Below are 17,155 nucleotides of genomic sequence, written 5' to 3' on the forward strand. Positions count from 1 at the left end.
CAAAACGTATATAGGTTAATAACGGATGTTAATATTAAGCGGTTCAAACTACCGCATCCGTAACTATAATGAATGGTATCTTATCATTTACGCATCTTCGAACAGGGGACAGAGTGACTTTGCTAACCAAACTAAAAAAGCCTCCATATTTTAAAGGAGAAGTCGAGATTTGTTAGAGCTTCGTAAAACTCTGTAAGAAAGATATTTGGTAACTGGAACTTGAAATATCAATTATTGAATATCGCAGTTTTTTCGGGAAACTCGGAAAAGTGTTTTAGCTCATCTTCCAGTACAATCGTACTGCCGAATAGAAATGGGCATTTCGTTTCGGACTATACAACTTATCGATACGCTTTGGACGTACATGTATCTATCTACACGTATTGACACACTATCGATTTGACTGACAACACATACTGTTATAACAGTGACATTATTATTCAGTTTATTCAGAGATCGATAAACATGACCACTTTAAACCGTTTATCTCTTGTCTTGGAATCGTGAATAAGTTTGTTACAAGAACTTGTTATCATATCATACTCATCTAGGTTAATGATTCAGAAGACGTAATAACCGATTAAAAGAACGCTGTACGTCGACAACCCCTTTTCTGCCAGGTGGTGTATTAAGGTTCCACTTAGACAAGCAGTTACCATTTAAAAACAAAAAGTTGACGTAACGAGAATGTAACTACACGAACATTTGAAGTAAACCCGACGGACAAAAAAAGCATAGTTTGCCTGATGACGCTCTGTAGTAAACTGTGTTTAAAATAGTATCAATAATTTTTTCCCACTTCAGATGAGGGGAGGTTCGGTGTGAGCAGGGCACTTCGGGCAACGAGACACGTAGTTTATTACCGCTGCCTCAGGGTTTATTTGTGACCAGGGCGCGAAGAGGGTGCCGTCCAACGTGAAGAGCAATCCTAAAGTTGACAAACGACGCCTTCCGAAACGTCAGGTGCGCTTTCGCGACGCAACCACAACGTGGTGATGTGGTAAGTGCTCTAAAGCTACTCGAAGACACGTGCGGTCTGACGCCAGTAGATGTTGTTTGGACGTACCCCGTCAGTCGACTAGACGCTCTTGTGACCGTGCCTCTGTAGACGGATTTATATCTTGGAGTTCCTGTCCCAACGGTAGGTTCCGTAGTAATTGAAGCCCTTCGAGTTCATCAGCAGATCGGACTCCTTGGGACCGCGACTGAAACGTCATTTGGCATTCATCAATTAGAAGAGTCAAGCCTGGTTTGGTCGATACAGATGTGCTAATAACGAACTCATCAACTTATCAACGATAACTCCTAACTAATTTAGGATAATGAGCCGAGATAATTTCTAAATTCTTATTCAATAAGTATATTTAAAATGCATGGAGGTACGCGATTAATACAGGTTAATGCCTTCAAACAATACAGCACAGACACATCGCACGCAGACAGCATAACGCATTCCCAAAGGTAAAGACAAGATAAACCAGAAGCAAGCCGTCCTGAGGCTCTTAGCAGAATCAATCCTTAATATAAAGCAAGTCACAACACCTCAACCATGCACACCAAATAGATATAGAAATGATAAACTATAATGCCTTTAAGAACCTATTCAGACACGTCCTGAAGGCTTTTTATGTTTGCTTCATCCGCAAAAGTGACTCAGCTGAATCATACGCCTTTTCTACAAGGCATCCCGGTGTCGTGACAATAAGTCAAGCAACATACGCGAAACAAGCGACACTGACGATTGATTCAAAAATCGCTTAATGCAACTTCCACCAACTCCTTAATCGTCAGCCGTTCGTCAGTATATTTTGTATATATGCCGTGTAACCGATCGAAACCCATAATCGCCCAATCGTCGAATGCATACTATCGTGCTGACTTTTGTCGGGCGAGAAACACAATATCGTCAATGAGATTGAACGGGGGAAAGGCTAGTACCTCATTGGACAAGTTGGGTTCGCTACTTGCCACACACATAGACATTACACGGCCCGTATATGATCAGCATGTTCCGATCCACCAGACACGAACTCATAGTCGGTCAACGGAAGGTAGAAATTTTCCATCTCTTCAACAACGTGGTTCTGTCCCATATGTGTGACCTCCTTCGATCGGACGTTCAAGTAAAGTAGCGGTCCTTTATTAACCTGCGCGTCAGCTCGCGGCGTTGCTTAAGCATAAAATAAAGCAGAACGCAGATGACGATCGCCAGAATAACCATGAGCAAAAGGAACGACAAATGCTTAACCTCCTTATGCAGCTGGTAAATCGGCGAGAACGGCGGGTGCCGGGGTGGCCGAGGCCTTAGTCGAGTCGATCGGAGCGGCCTCAACGGTCCGTTGATACCCCCCGATGGTAGTTCAGACGCGGGGACCTGAATGAGGCGGACTTTCTTCTGCTGCTTTTGGACTGCGCCTAAGGCGACAGTCTGTGAGGAGCCTGAGGGCTGTTGTTGTTGGCTTGACGCTGAGTTCGAGTATGCTTCGACTGCATCTATACTGCGTTGTTGCTGCTGATGTACGACATGTTCCTCGTGAAGGACGGGTATAATAGCAGGAAGCGTCGGTGAGCGGTGGAACGAGGTTGTGGTAGAGAAGTAAGAGGCGGTGGTGGAGGTGGAAGACGAACGAGGCGAGGATGTCGCAGCATAGTTGGGGGAGTGCACTGAGGGAAGGCTGAAGGACTGAGGACTTGAGTGTGACAATCGCTGCGCTGCGTGGACAGAAGAAGAAGAGGCCATGGGAGGGGGATCTGGTCGCAGACTAAAGTTAGGTCTGCAAAACGGAACGAACAAATCACAACAACAAGAACAACAACAACAGCAACCAAGAACATAACGGAAAAAGAAGGTGGCATGCAGCAGAGAAAGGATAACCGGCAATCGACAATGAGGTGTGTGACGAGCCAGACCACCGGACAACAGAAGAAAACACAAAATGAAATAGAGAAACCCACCTCTACTCGCGCCAGCCCCATCAAAAAAAAACTGCCACTTACATAATATATACATATATCTAAAAAGAGACAGAGAGAGAAACAGAAACAAAAAGTTCCCGCGCCCACCATTCAGTCGTGTCCATTCTAAATTGTATAATCTTTCATTGCAGCCGAACCGAAATGACGATACGCACGCTGAATGTGACAGCAACTAATTAAAGCCCCCAATAACTGAGATATCGATAGCCAGACAATTCAGAAGAGGAAGTCGGGCGAACACGAAGCTTTTCAATCGCCTGATGGAGCTTTTAATGTACAAGTATTACTCACCTTCCGAAAACATATCGAATTGGTTTAGCGCGATCGTCTTCAATCCGTTTTAACAACGGCGTGAAGATACGCCAGGCTTCGGCCAACTCATCGCTACGTACAAAGTTGGTCTGACTACCAAGGAAGACGTCAAGGATAAGTCGTTCGTAAGCATCCGGAAGCACCATACCCTAATGTTGCCACATGTAGAGGGAAGAAAATCAATAACTACCTTGCCAGTAACATTTTATAACAGATGTAATAAATTTCATGTATTTTAGCAATATTTGGCTTATACAATTTTACTACTAGGGAAGGTTCTGGGCTAACGAGAATGGAATACTCTTTGTCCTCTATCCCGAGAAGCGGAAGACATTCATGGAACTATTACCCAGCCTGAACGCTTTTGCTGATCTTACTTTGTATCGGCTATTGTACGAGAGGTCTAGTTCGGTTTCCTCGATTCCGAACGACATTCCTGGCTTCTTGTTCATCAGTTTCACGTAGACGGCTTCCCCGGGTTGTACGCGCATTACAAGCTCATTACGTTTTGTTTGTCCATCAAAGATGTCACCAGGAACATCGCGATACTGAATACGCACCTCGGCCTTGCGTTCGTTCAGTGCTAGAGTAGAAACGGGTTAAAAAGATAATGGATTAAACGCGTGTTTGGACTGCACACGAACCAACCCCAACAAACCGCTGTGTGAAAATGAATTTTTATTCGTTTTCTTTCTCGTCGAGGATTTTTAAACCATTCTAATGTTAATAGTTCATATTTATACGCGAGCTATAAATGTATTAAAGTACTCAAATACGCCCAGGCGGATGTCCACTCTACATACCCACAATGAATGTATTGCAGCCATTGAGTGAAAGACGCATAGTTTGTTAAGTTTTAAGGTGTGACATGATGATTTATATATAATTTTATATGACTTGAGTAACTTTATTGTAACTCTCTCAGCGTTCCTTGTTAATATAAAATAGCGCTATAGCAAACTTGAGAGTGAGGGAACCACATGGTCAAGATAATCTTGGGTTTGGTTTTTATGCATTATCAAGACAAGAATATTCTCAATGAGAATCCCGAGGGTGTTAACCCACACTCGAGCATAATTAATAATCGTTATGTTTATTATAACAAATAAATACTTTTTTATCGAACAATAAATACCCTTTCCGCATCGCAGAATAAATGGAACACCATCCCAACGCTCATTGTTAATATAACATACGGCTGTAGCGAACGTGGGAGTAATGGAACCACGAGGCACTGTCTGATCGTCAAGATAGCCTTGCGTCTGCTCTGCAGTGCCCGATGGATTACCCACATATTGACCGAGAACTACATTTTCTAGCCGAATCGGGGACACGCACTTCAGAACCTAATAATGCAAAATTATAGAAGTATTACAAGCTTGTTTTTAATTGTAAAAGGTGTGTAAAACATCTTTTAAAGTTCAACATTGCACATAAGGATACAACCAGATTAGATAAAGATACATATAGCCGTATGCGGCGTCCTTTAGTAGAACATAAAAATACATCGAGAGCATTGGAAGCGTATCGTATAGACAGTGTTATTTAACTCCTGGACTCCGTTTCTGAAATATATGATTATTTGAGGTGCTGCGCAGTGTTTAGAGCGCACAAAGTTAAAAGGCCCAAAAAACTCTCGATGAGAAATAGGAGGAGCTGCTCCTGAGCAGTCCGTTATTTTTAGCTAGCGAAAATTATCATATAAATAAGTTTGTTTAATACGAACTAAATTTTACGCGATTTAATTGAAAATTTGTACGCTACAGTGAGAAGCTCATCCTGATAAATGCAATATTCCTTATTTAGAATTAATACATACTAATTGCTTTGAGAAACTGACAGCATCTGCGGTCTTGAATCGTCATAGAGTAACAATGGAAGGGGACTCTAATGTTGTTACCTTAACTTTCTCATCTCGAATATCATCGGCCTTCGTGGATACGGGTTTCTCCATTGCCACAATGCTGAGAATCTGACATAAGTGATTCTGCATGACATCACGAATGATTCCAAACTGATCGAAGTAACCACCGCGACCCTGTGTGCCAATATCTTCCTTAAAGGTGATCACAATGCAGGCTATGTTGTCCCTGTAAGCATGAGGAAAACACGTGTATACAAAAGAAATGCAAAAAACAGTGATATTTTACACGATAACAACGACATTTTAAAAACGCTGAACGTCTATATTGATGTTTTAGATTGTCGAAAACCGAATTGCAGATCATCTGTAACAGGCATTAAAAGGGCTTTATTCGTTGCATCAATGAATTGTCGACAGCTTCAAAATAACCGTCTTCCAGTAATACACATCTATTATGTCTTTATCTGACCCACGAGTCAAAGGTCGATGAGGAAAGCGTATGTACAGAGACAAATAGCTCGTGAACTTTTGTTGTAGCTTAGGGTTGTACAGAAACACTCACCTATTCCAAGTTGGTCCAAAGATCCTATTAGCAAATCGAAGGGTAATGAGGTTTTGGACCATCTCTTTTCCTAAGTAATGATCTATACGATAGATCTGTTCTTCTTTGAAGACTGACGCAAGATGACGAGATAACTCAGCAGAGGATTTCAAATCGCGCCCGAACGGTTTCTCGATAATTAGTCGGGACCATCCACTGAAATCGTTTACAAACAATATGCGCTCACGAAATAATAACGCTGATTCCCTGTTGTACTTCAGTGAAAATTCGTCATATAGGGATCATTCCAAATAAATGCACATTAAAACAGTGAATTATAACGTCAAAGTAGAGCACGTAAAGGTAATGAGTTCGTATACATTACTGAAAAAACTGACTACAGAATATCTGCAAAAATTCGATGTGGACTGCATTACCTCGAGCTCATGCAGTACTGCTTAACCATCTTGGAAACGGACTGGAAGACAGTTGGCGGTAAAGCGAGATAGAAAAGCCTGTTTGCAACCATGCTGCCCTCTTCAAGGCCCAATAAATGGGCCTGGAGATTTTCGAAGGCCGACGCTTCATCATAGCTGCCGGTGACGTAGCTGTTAGCGGTGAAGAACTCTTTAAAGAGAACTTCATCCGATTCTCGTAGCTGCTGTTAACACATTAGAGGGGAACAATTAGTCACGAATGAATAATTGGTCTTTTCAAATATCCAGGCGGCTACTGAATCCCGGATCTTTTTTATCAGACCAGTTTACCAGTAACTGTTTAATACGACGGCTGCATTCGATTGTAAGCAACTCGTTATACATAGCATGAAAGTATTTAGCATTACGCTTAAACACATGCAGTCTCAGCCTCTAATAACCTCAAACTGCCGAACATTATCAGATTGGCCTCTACGATCGTTTCTGCCCGCAGTGCTAACCAAAATCTTAGACAAAAGTATTAAGATAATGAGAGATAAAATGGGATCGAATAGAATTTAGTCCTTGCGGAAACTGTGGATAGGCCAATGATCTCTCGTCACAATAGTGCAAGGCTTCACCTGTACTTAAATAGAACATTGTCATCAATTTATTGATTACCCTTAAAAGTAAAAACGGAACGGAGAAAAGCAGTGGCTTACACGTAAAACTGGCACGCATAGTTAGAAGGAATATTCGTTATATTCACACAGTTTGAGTGTAGAAGATAAAAAGCGAACGCAAGACATGACAAAGATGACAGGTAGTAACAATAGTAGACAACAATAGTGACAATAGTATAACAGCACGAATAAGCAGCTGGAAGGACTAATTTATATGCTAAAAAAATCTAACACATTGACATCCGCTTACATAGATACTTGTTGTTGATGTGTTGCTTAATAACTCGACAGATCTAATAATGTGCATACATTGGACGGTTCCAGAGACATGTTGATATTTTTGTCAAGACATGCCTGCAGTACGTATATACACTGATTCTGAGATTACTATCTGGGTGCTGTTCAATACAAATTGCCGATACAGGTCTCAAGATGCAACTCGTACTCGCTTATAGAGAAGACAAAAGTACGATTTGCTGATCACCATCGGCTTTTCGGCACCCGCTATAACCAGAATTTAAAAACAACGGTTAAGACGATTCCGTATAAACAGCGGAATATTTTAGTGAATTTTAGTGAATAGTCTGAATGGAAAACATGAGCTAGAATTTCATAGTAAAAGCCACGCATCCCCAGACATTGGACAGGATGTCCATGGAAAGTGTCGATACTGGAACAAAGTAGTTAATATCGAACACATACGACCATTGCATTTCGGTTAGATTAAATATTAACATATCCAGCAGAGCAGAATCATGCATGACAAATTGGTTTAAGCAATGTTTCCTGCTAATACATTAGAAGCGTATACGTTTGTTGTCAAAATAACATCTTGCCTTAGACTCTCTGTCTCTCTTCGCTTAATCAACTAGATTAGGCGAGGACCAGATCTGCTTACTGTTTGCCATCTATTGTTAGTTACAGCTTACGGCTGAACCGATCAGTTTGAGCCACTGTTGCAAGATACAAGAACAGGTCACAGATGTGCATAGAAACGCGCCACGTGCAAATAGCGCTGAGAGACATAGTTCTGCCAGGAAAACACGAAAACGTAGAAAAGTAGTACGAAAATGTGGGACATGATCGTGATTTGAAGAAATCCTTTTTCGTTCATACCTGAGCTCGACCGTCTTCATTTGTATCACGAAACTGTTGCATGGCGCCAGCAAGAGCACACGAGGGATACACAGAATATTCCGTCATTATCATTCACGTCCAGCTTGTATTTGATTGTTTTGCGTATGTTTTTTTTGTACACGTAAGTTATGTGAGACTGTGCGCGCATGTGTGAGTGTCCTTTTTATCCATAGTGTATTAGTTGGTATAGTAGTAACTCGTCTAATAGGGACCTTCAATCCATGGCGTAGTAGTTTAAAATTTGTACCCCGTTATGGAATACGTCTTAAACGGATCGAAGAAATAGTATGAAATAACATGTCGTGATGCATAACGTATTAAAAATGCACAAAACGTATAATTATTCCTGTGTAAACCCGTTCTAGCACCTATGGAAATTTTTTAATTGAACCATTCTTTAACAATTCAAATAGTGCCGCGAGATTTCTTAAATGTGCGTCTTAACAACACAGCAGTTGCATAAGGGTGCCTTTTCTCGTGATGCAAAAAAATACCTCACAGTTCTGACGATTACCACTCAAGCCTGTCTGGTTCAAGAGAATTTAACCTCCTTTTGCCATTACTAAGGACTATTTCGATTTTTCAATCAAAACTTCTCGTTCATGCTCAACGTATTAGACATATCGGATACTTCAATAACTCGTAATATGCAATTCTTCTAAGCACTGTTTTTCTATACTAATTGGATTATCTTTGTACACAAATGGGATTTGATATAACCTTCTAATATAATTAATAGTATAAGTACGGGCTACAGAACGATGGTACGCAACGCTTTAAGTCGGTATGTAATAATAAAAGGTTCAGATAAAGGTTTTGCTAAGTATGATCATTCTGCTATCTCCATACCCTGATGTATGGTCGAATCCTTTCTTCTAGCTGTTCGATCGTTAGCGGTGATCTTCCGTAGCCGATAATTTTCGTGCCTTTGGGCAGAAGGTCGTCACGGAATAGAGCCCTGGAAACACAAGTAATAAAGACAACGTATCTGTTGAAGATAAACTCCTTTTTGTGAAAATGAGGTCTTGCTTCACTATTCCCAAATATTGAGAGGCTGAAAATAGGTACATCCATGAATAAATAATTGATTTGTAGTATATCATTCAATATCCATGCACCGCACCCTATATGGAGAATCATGAATAAGTTAGATGACCTACCTGAAACACCATATAATGTTTAATTCATTATATGAAATTTCGACAGTAACAATGCATTATATACCTATTGTATTTTTCCAACAGAAACCAAATAGAAAAACATATATATATAATAGAAAAAATATATAGTATATATTCATAACATATCATTAGTAATTGTTTAAGCTGAAAGTACAAACATTTTCAAAGAACGTCGCGGTTCATTGAGTGTCGATAGAGAAACAAAGGAACGGGTTAAAAATGTTTAATTATCTGAAACTTCGTGCTAATTATTCGCTTTGTGTCTTTGTCCTTGAGCGAGCAGCGTTCTTAGGTATATGCGACCGCAGTATAACATCGATGCATTTTTATTCATATACAAAAAAGCGGCTTTACTTTAAGGACAAGACAATTGACCTTTGGCCCAGGCCCGGCTGTGTCCACTCCCGTCTGGCCAACATCAGCTGATCCGCAGACGTTTAAAACGTGCATCACTACACCCCCTTGTTTAACACCGCTGTCATTGCGACCGTATCCTTACTCTATGGATGTACGGGCACCGCCCTATGGTTTTGTTTATCGGGTCCGTCTGCCAAGCTTCTACCGTTATGAAAGTGAGAAAGGATTTATGTACATCGATCTACTGTTATTATTATTATTATTACTACTACTAACACGAGAAAAAAGCTAGACAAAGTCTTAGCGACTGCTTTTTCTATTGATATCAAGACTCCGTCATGGAGGGAATACAATGTATTTAACTATGCACTGTAGCCGGAAAGGTCTGACGCGGCATCAATAAGGAAGCAACGATACTTGGCGGCCCGGGACCTCCTATCAACTTTAAAATAAAAAAACTTTTGATAATAATGTCGTCAGTAGTAATGACCTTGTCTCGCTTTTCGGTTTTGTGACGACTATGGAGCCGTAAAACTGGCTAACCGTTTCTTCATAAAAATATGTACCGTACGGTGACAGCCCTGTTATGGCCGTGAAAATATTTAAATTAGTTTTTACTCCTACATCTTATAACAGTTGCCTAGATACGTTCCGTAGGATTAGACAGAGTCGCTTTTATACTGTGTACAGACGCAAATGTATTATACTTTCACAAAACGGGCTGATACAAGCGTATCAATCTGACGTAGAAAAACCTTTTCCTTTGCTACCAAGCCATTAAACCAATACTTTACTTAGTATAAATTCTGTTTTAGTTCTACTCAACAAACATACATACAATCAATCAATCTATATATATATATATATATATATAGTTTTCAGTTATAGGCGAACAACTGCGAAAAAGAACGCAGTATCTTCGAGGGACCCAAAATTAGATGAAAATGGGCCCGGGTAGCCCTGTAATAAGAAGACTTCATTAACACCTCTGCCGCCAGAGTAAACACGAAAATATTGGAAGTTCTACGACAACATGAAGATTCAGAACTAGTAAGCAAAAGTGGCGCATGAGTCTTCTGGAAAGACGATTCCTCACGGGCTGATTGAGACTACATCGATTCATTATCAATGTATATGATATCATAATTAGGGATTATATATATTGCGCTAATATGAAATGCGTTCGCACTAATAACAAAAACCAGTCATTATTTCACACTATTCATGACGCGGGATGCGATGCGATAATGGATGCCGCCTTACGATGCACTCGTCCTGGCTTGGCACCGGAATTACCCCTAACGAACTAAATGTATCGTTCTCCGTATCTCACATGTGTATACGTATCTTTATAACGTTCCAACGATCACAGTTTGGTGAAAACCTTTAAAGCTAATTAGTCTTCTTGTGGTTTTCATTATCTATTGCCTCACCCAATTCTTGTTCCTCTATCCCGCCAAAATCTTCGTCCGGGTTTTTTTAGGCATCAGACCTTGTCATAATTATTGATCTTACGTTGTTTTGTGTCATAAATAATTATAATGATTATACCAATGAACACTATTTGCTTCAGAAGGAAGGCATGAACAGCAATGGCAGAGGCTCCTATCTCCGAATGATCGGATATGATGAATGACCGTGTGTGTGTGTGTATCTTCATCAGAATGGCGCTTATTGGCAATCAAATCAAGAGCTGCCCTGATCACTCATAGTCGATAGAGTCCTTTGTGGCACTGAAGTGGCTAGCAGAAGACTAATAAAAGTACCAACAAGCCATATGGTAATGACTTGCGGGCTGATCGTCACTATACAAACTATAACTAACACAATATCGGGGAACTAACGCTGTGTTGTGTGTCCACAAGTTAATAAGATATTAATAACTGTCTATTATGCATATACATATTGAAGAAGCTGGGGGCACTTGGGTCGAGCCCATCATCGGCACGTACTACACAACATGAGAAACTAAATAAAAGTGGCCTATACATAAGACGGTACGCCAGCGTACGTTTCTTTCTTTCTTTTTTTTTGTAATGATGTTACAAAGAAACATGTTTCCATCAAAAATATACTTGCAATTAAAAATTGGTCAAAAGCTTTAACGTACCTGGGTGCATTGTTCTAAAGTTTATTACTCACGCTTCTGTGAAATCAGCTCCACTCCCTATTGTTTGCTATTAAGATATTAAAATACGCCGAATACGATCTCTCAGAGAACGCAGGGCTAGGTAAGTTTCTACCTGTCGATATACTATGGCTAGATATCTAACATCCCGACACTAATACAGATACTATGACCGTTGTTGTTGCTGCTGACGTATAAGCGTAATGCCACCCCAAACAAACCTCAAATCAAATAAAAACAGAAAAATTTTAGCGCGACCTACTATTTTTATGAGGTCGTATTATGTAATTATTATTGTACTTCGATAACTTATTGGCATCATCTTTCGGATTCCTGTGTTGTCTGTAACGCATTGGAACTTTTCGTCTCGGAATGCTGAGATCGGTGCCCCGTACAACACAAACCACTGCAATTTGACAAATTCGCTACGGCCTGCCGCTGTCACACGTTCCATAATATCGAGTATCTAATCTGAGACGGTCTGAACCAACAACGGCAGGCAAGTTGTGTGCTCCTACGCAGCGCGGCTGCCGTCAATGGACTCCCGCTGGACCTTGGTCTACTTTTGTTCGAAATTTGCCGCCGCCGCCGCCGCCGCTGCTGCTGCTGCTGTTCAATGCTCGGCGCCTGTTCGAGAACGAGAAATTCGACAAGACTCGAGAAGCCTAGAATTTTGAATGACGTTAAAGGCGCAAGTGTGATCATGGACGAAAAAGTGAGATAAATCTTATCTTTGAATGTATATTGCCATCCTACTCCTTATCAGACATGCAGAAATTTCAATTAGCTTATCATTTTTAACAATCAATATGGACGATCAACACAACCAGATGGCCTTTTTGGGTGACACGTTTTTTTCCAAGTGAGATACTATGCAGTTGATGTGATATTAGTTAATGTTATGCGAACAACGACCGGCACAGATGTCTATAAAACGCAAGTTGAAATGGAACGAACCTCCACATCTATATAAAAACCGAGCGATACTAACCGATAGTAAAAAATCAGGATCAGACTTGATGTATCTAATCAGTAGATGGCCTGGCTGCGTAATTCGTGCATGAAATAAGAAGAGGTCTATAGTAAAAATTGCCCTAGTCTGAGACTCTAATAAACGCGAGAAATCGGCTAAAAACATAGGTACGTAAGCAATTAACTAGTACATGTTTTACATTCTAACTATAAGACCACATACAATCACATACAACACTCATACATCCGCAGTAACAACATATAAACAACGGTATTTGTTTGTAGCTTGGCTCATTGGATTTTTTTTTCTACTCCAACAACAACTTCACAATAGACGCAATAAGTACAGACAAACACCTAGTTTTGCCTCTGCGCTAAAGAGTCGGAAATGTTCGTTAAATACAGGCCCATGGATAGATATCTTATGTATATTCTAGCTTTCATTGCTGTAGAAAAAGTTGACGTGTCAGCTTTCTAAAGATCAGGCAAAGTAACAACTGTGACTGCCTTTTTAGTTTCCGGAGCCCGGTACAACAACAACAACGATAGGACAGGGGTTCCCCGTTATATTATAACATCGATCAATGACAAAGTAATTTAAGAAAAACTCAGACAGACAATATCAGTTGTTTGCATATTAGCCGTTCGCAAACATTGTTTCTATCCATACGATACCGTAACACTGACTATGTTGCGAAGAACCAAGCAACCGAAACAATACGTCAGTGTGTACGTATCTTAGCTTTCAAGTTTTAGATTAGCTTCTTAGTATATGGATTAGATCTTGCTTTTATATACAAGTGGAAGAATGATCGTACCCCAAAGATCGGACGAAACGAAGATTATGCTTCAGTTCATTCTACCCACTTCGTTACATCTCACAATGATCAATCATAAAAAAACAGAAAAAATTCGTGGCTGTTTTATTCAACTATTATGGTTAAGATTATTATTACACTTGCTCCTATGATGGATGTTAAACAATTCAAGCAGCTGTTCTGTAGCTGATGATCAACATACGTTTGTCGTTTTGCTCTCTCCGTTTGTGCTCCTGATTTATCAGACAAACAGCTGTTACTACTTAATAACAGTCTGGTTATGTCTGGATAGTTGCAGAAGGCATCCATCGCATCGCTTAAACGACGATCCCAGCTTACTAACTTTCCACTCGAACAAGTGCCTTTATCACCTGTTTTTACAAGAACTCGGATATAAAATCGATTTCTAATCAGGCTACTGGCAGTTTTATCCTGATTCATGATCGGCCGATTCGATATTATGAAATTCGTATGAAGTACTTAGTTACTTTTCGTTAGAGGCAATTGGTCCCTTATCAAGACTTTGAAGGTCTTCCTTAATAAATGCTAAAACATGCATTTAGATGACCAGCTATTGTAACTATGACTAGCGGTAGCCAAGTGTCCTAGTTCGACCAACAATTTGACGACTAATGTACCGTACACGGTATACAGAAGCTGAAAATTGTGTAGCAATCGCGACTAAGACTGGTCGAAAGTCTACAAAAAAAAAAAAACAAAAAAAACGAGAGTAATTTTTGAATTGTCGAAAAGTGATAACGATTCCACTATGTGTAGTTAGATTTTGTTTTTCAAACATGCTCAGCTGTATGACTGGAGCCATGAAGATGGGCACGACGAAAAATCATATGGCGTTAGTTTTAATCGGGTTCGAAGTAAGTACGAACAAGGTTCTAATGATGCCTGAATAAGCTGAATCGATCACTATTTAACAACATTTAAAGTATAAGCATCCGACATTATTATATTATTATATTATTATTATATTATATTAGATTCTCTTGGATAGAAGTTTAGCTAGTCTCGACTATCGGCGTTTCTACGACGTTGTTGTTAATGAGCAACGTGGATTTTTATTCCATAGAATACAGGTAGTGATGTGCTTTGACTCATCGACATGCTTAAAACCAATGTCTTGCTACACTTATTCACGTTTCTGAAATCACTGCCGATTCAGTATCTTGCCGTTGGAGACAGTAAAGCCGTAAGATACGGGTTTCTTCAGCGCATATCAACTGTGGCAACAATCGCGAATCTTTTGTATAACAATGGTTCAGCGAAACACTGAAGAAACGCGACTATGGGCGAACGGAATCATGGGATCAAAATACGGGAACTTAATCATCACCACCCATTTATCGCTACCAATGGTCTTTTGTTACCAACGTCAACGAGTTTTAAAGACAGGCCAGGTCGAAGCAACTATGCCACAGCTAGTGGGCATGGCTTGAATGAATTTAGAGCAGAGGTTGAAACGGCTTAAGGACAGAAGATGTACGGAATCGGATGCCTACTTCATACTTTTGATGAGTAAATTTTAAGGCTCGATCTTTTGTCTATAGTGCCAAGAACGATGCTAGCTACACGGAACACGCGTGATTCAAAAGACTATAAGCTATTATACTGCCCACCCTACTGTTTGTGGTTGCGCTGATAGTAATAGTAACGATAACAGAAACGCGATTGTCTACCTGCGTATTCTTTCTACAGGAGGTCGAGGATGCTTTTTGCTTGACATCATCATTTCACCACCGACGAACAAACTCTGCTGTGTTAGATCCTACTATACACAGTTTAATAGATAATGATCAAAACGAAAATCATAAGATAATAACCTATCGCTATTCAGACCAGTTCGACGATTTCAGCCGTTACGTGTGGTGTACAGGGGGTAGAAAATTGTGGATCGCTAATTATAACAACAGTTAATATCGCCCCGCAAGAATAACGGCAATAACATTTACATACAGCGACACGAAAAAGATAAATAGAAATGTTGCCGTTATCACACGTTTTAGTGTAATTGCATGATGATCCATAGGCAAAAGTACACAGACATGAAAAGAATCTATGTACATACACCCATCTTGCATACAATGTATGTTGCACGACGAAAACGCGAAAAACGGTATAGTTATTCCTAATTGTTAGATAACGGATTTGGCTATACTCCTTGTTTTCATTTCAAACAAACAAAAGCAAAATTTTCCTTTGTGGCCGTTGCTGGTGCAAAGAAATTTGGATAAACATACATACGTAGATGTCTGCGTTATTCGTTTAGTAATGCATAATGAGCCCGTACTAACGTAGCCAACGTGAGTTCGAAATAAAAACGTCGTAATATTTCCTAAAACGATAAAAAAAGATTTAAGAAACCAAATATCGACTGTAGCAATTATGTTTGATGCTTTTTCATTTCTAAATTGGCCAGCATTGTCGCTAGGCTGATGAGTTGGAAGACAGTGATAAAAAAAAATGAAACGTACGGGTTGGAAAAATCCTGTCAAGAAGCGGGACGGCAAGATAATTGATAGTTTGCTGGTGCATAACGATTGATGATGACAGCTGAAATCGCGATTATTTAAATGACTACCAAAAATCTATTTTCGCAGAAAGACAAACCAAATCAATGAAGAAAGTCATCAAAAAAGATAATTAATTTTTTACGTAAAATCCGTTTGTTTAGTGCTTATCTTTCGACGATAATGAACCACTCCGGGCGCTCGAGCTGTCCGTTCGCTGGCATCCCCGTACCATAATATTTCAGCCAACATTCGAGATAGCACAAACGCATTACGGGACGACGTACATAAGGTCCATCGGAACTTAAGAAAGAGCAAAATTATCGCCGCTGGCGAAGGTTGCAATATCGCCGTTACTATCCGCTGATTTGCTAAGTTGTCTATTAGGTTCCGGAATAAATTGTTCCCGCTAGGATCCTTATTGTAAAGCAATCATTTCATTAGTAATGACAATAACCACAGTGGTTATGCGTACGAAAACGCGACGCTAATGAAGCGTTTTGCAAACGGGCGCGAAAAACCAGGACCGTCTATGGGCGGCTGTATGATGCCATTCCAGATAGCCAAATGGCAAAGTGTGGATTCATTGAGAATGTCTAGGTTGTCCATCGCCACTGTTGTTGATTATTTGTCATTACAGTTATTTTTACTTTTATCACTAATAAAAATAATTGATCGTTGCGTAATATATATGAGAACCCCACCCATAGTCACTATGCAATCACGTGCCCCAATAACAGCAATATGCCATACATTGCCGACCAATGTAATGATGTAAATGCGGATCACGGAGAATTCGATGGGACTATAATCGCTCGGAAGTGAGGTGTTCATCTACTGGCACAATCAATGGTTTTGAGTTATTCTGACGATTTCGTAGAGGTTTATAGGTATGATATATATATATATATAATTTAATGTTCTTGCTGTTGTGTAAATGTACGGCTACTATAAACCGGGGACCCCCTGAGGTTCAGACAAGACGCCCGCGAATGAATGCAATCAATATAAACACGTCAACAAAATAAAGCGATAATGCCTTGCGAAGGAAGTCGATTCCCTTGTCTCGCAAGTGTTTGATCTCGTAAACACAAGCAAACTGCTGGTCTCATATAGAGATGCATGCCGCTATGCGCTATGAACCTGATCCCGTTGACATGAACAGCGATAAACCGTGTACAATAATAATATACAAATTAGTTGTAGAAGATCAACCAGAAGAGGCATAATTATTGGCCTTCTCGTTAG

The 17,155-nt window shown here is 40.0% G+C and overlaps 1 protein-coding gene and 1 long non-coding RNA gene across 10 annotated transcripts in view; both read right to left on the reverse strand.

Annotated features, from left to right (window-relative positions):
- Positions 1-419: 419 nt before the first annotated feature.
- Positions 420-17,155, reverse strand: part of Zw (glucose-6-phosphate 1-dehydrogenase Zw) — a 63,673-nt gene continuing 46,937 nt past the window's right edge. For 5 of the 9 annotated variants that reach the window (XM_086971932.1, XM_022848393.2, XM_022848392.2 and 2 more), the window contains 9 exons: positions 8,779-8,887; positions 7,909-7,941; positions 6,131-6,354; positions 5,715-5,909; positions 5,189-5,378; positions 4,424-4,634; positions 3,666-3,871; positions 3,268-3,437; positions 420-1,205 (listed from right to left, as the gene is read on the reverse strand). In XM_086971932.1, coding sequence (XP_086828058.1) covers positions 1,115-1,205; positions 3,268-3,437; positions 3,666-3,871; positions 4,424-4,634; positions 5,189-5,378; positions 5,715-5,909; positions 6,131-6,354; positions 7,909-7,941; positions 8,779-8,887 — 1,429 coding nt within the window. In that variant the 3' untranslated portion in view covers positions 420-1,114. Of the gene's footprint in view, positions 1,206-3,267; positions 3,438-3,665; positions 3,872-4,423; positions 4,635-5,188; positions 5,379-5,714; positions 5,910-6,130; positions 6,355-7,908; positions 7,942-8,778; positions 8,888-13,587; positions 13,757-17,155 lie in introns of all 9 variants that reach the window. The other 4 variants (XM_022848400.2, XM_022848395.2, XM_022848399.2 and 1 more) reach the window with 4 other exon arrangements.
- Positions 11,480-13,580, reverse strand: LOC147752290 (uncharacterized). The gene is made up of 2 exons (XR_015314453.1): positions 12,587-13,580; positions 11,480-12,222 (listed from the first exon to the last, which is right to left on the reverse strand). It is a non-coding gene; the product is annotated as an uncharacterized LOC147752290 (long non-coding RNA).

Source organism: Varroa jacobsoni, unplaced genomic scaffold (assembly GCF_002532875.2).
Source record: "Varroa jacobsoni isolate VJ856 unplaced genomic scaffold, vjacob_1.0 scaffold_1349, whole genome shotgun sequence".
Classification (NCBI taxonomy): Eukaryota; Metazoa; Arthropoda; class Arachnida; order Mesostigmata; family Varroidae; genus Varroa; species Varroa jacobsoni.